Source organism: Nansenia antarctica (assembly GCF_963989245.1).
Source record: "Nansenia antarctica genome assembly, chromosome: 20".
NCBI lineage: Eukaryota > Metazoa > Chordata > Actinopteri > Argentiniformes > Microstomatidae > Nansenia > Nansenia antarctica.
The window spans coordinates 2212845-2214334 of NC_137693.1; the positions used below are offsets into that span (position 1 = coordinate 2212845).

Below are 1490 nucleotides of genomic sequence, written 5' to 3' on the forward strand. Positions count from 1 at the left end.
GGCTTAGGGTGAGGGACAGGCTTAGGGTTAGGGTTTAGGGTGAGGGTGAGGGTTAGGGTTAGGGATAGGGTGAGGGTGAGGGTTAGGGATAGGGTGAGGGTGAGGGTTAAGGTGAGGGTGAGAGTGAGTGTTAGAGTTTAGGCATAGGGGTACTGTAGGTTAGGGTTAGAGTTAGGTATACTGTATACTGGGGTGTTGATTGACTTAGCCTGGTTGGATTTTAGCCGAATGCATTTGGTGTGTGAGTGGTGTTTTCTGGTATGGTGTGGGGATGGGGATGGGGAGGATCCGTTTACTGAATGATTGGGGTTAGGGAGATCCTGTGTGTGTTTGGTCCTTTGGAGTTCAAAGGCCTTGTTTGTTGTGGAGTCATATCATTTGAGAGAAAATTAGAAAAAAAAACATTTTCTGTTGATACTTTAGGATATAACTCACCCACATTTGAATCGGTAGGTGTGGATGTGTGGGTGGGTGTGTGTGTGTATCTTTGGAGCAGTACAATCCCAATCTAAATCACAGGTTATTCACATGTTGTGTCCTTCCTCCGCCCCCCTCCCCACCCCTCCTTCCACAACCCAGCAGACCAATCCAGAGTCAACCTGGAGTGTACCGAGGAGGTCACCGCCATGACTGAAGCGGAGAGGGAGCTGTCGTCCCTGGTGCAGGAGCTGTGGAACAAAGACGTGAACAGACTGACCCCTGGGAAGGACTACCGCATCTCTCTGCAGGTATGGGGGGGGGGGGGGGGCAGGGGGAGGCTGGGGGAGGCTGGGAGAGGCTGGGGGAGGTAGAACACCAGGGGAGGCTGGTGGAGGTAGAACACCAGGGGGAGGCTGAGGGAGGTAGAACACCAGGGGGAGGCTGGTGGAGGTAGAACACCAGGGGGAGGCTGGGGGAGGTAGAACACCAGGGGACGCTGGTGGAGGTAGAACACCAGGGGAGGTTGGTGGAGGTAAAACACCAGTGGGAGGCTGGGGGGAGGTAGAACACCAGGGGGAGGCTGGCAGAGGTAGAACAGCAGGGGGAGGCTGGGGGAGGTAGAACACCAGGGGAGGCTGGGGGAGGTAGAACACCAGGGGAGGCTGGTGGAGGTAGAACACCAGGGGGAGGCTGGTGGAGGTAGAACACCAGGGGAGGCTGGTGGAGGTAGAACACCAGAGGAGGCTGGGGGAGGTAGAACACCAGGGGGAGGCTGGGGGAGGTAGAACACCAGGGGGTGGCTGGTGGAGGTAGAACACCAGGGGGAGGCTGGGGGAGGTAGAACACCAGGGGAGGCTGGGGGAGGTAGAACACCAGGGGGAGGCTGGGGGAGGTAGAACACCAGGGGGTGGCTGGTGGAGGTAGAACACCAGGGGGAGGCTGGGGGAGGTAGAACACCAGGGGAGGCTGGGGGAGGTAGAACACCAGAGGAGGCTGGCGGAGGTAGAAATCGGAGGACAGGGGGGCTCGTTGTAATGCAAGGAAACAGAATGAGGAACGGTAACAAATCA

At 57.3% G+C, this 1490-nt stretch overlaps 1 protein-coding gene across 1 annotated transcript in view; it reads left to right on the plus strand.

The window, feature by feature from the left end:
* Positions 1 to 626: 626 nt before the first annotated feature.
* endou2 (endonuclease, polyU-specific 2) overlaps positions 627 to 1490 on the plus strand; it is a gene marked incomplete at both ends in the record, with an annotated part of 10352 nt that continues 9488 nt past the window's right edge. Inside the window, one exon of the mRNA XM_080550160.1 lies at positions 627 to 728. Coding sequence (XP_080406286.1) covers positions 627 to 728 — 102 coding nt within the window. The remainder of the gene's footprint in view (positions 729 to 1490) is intronic.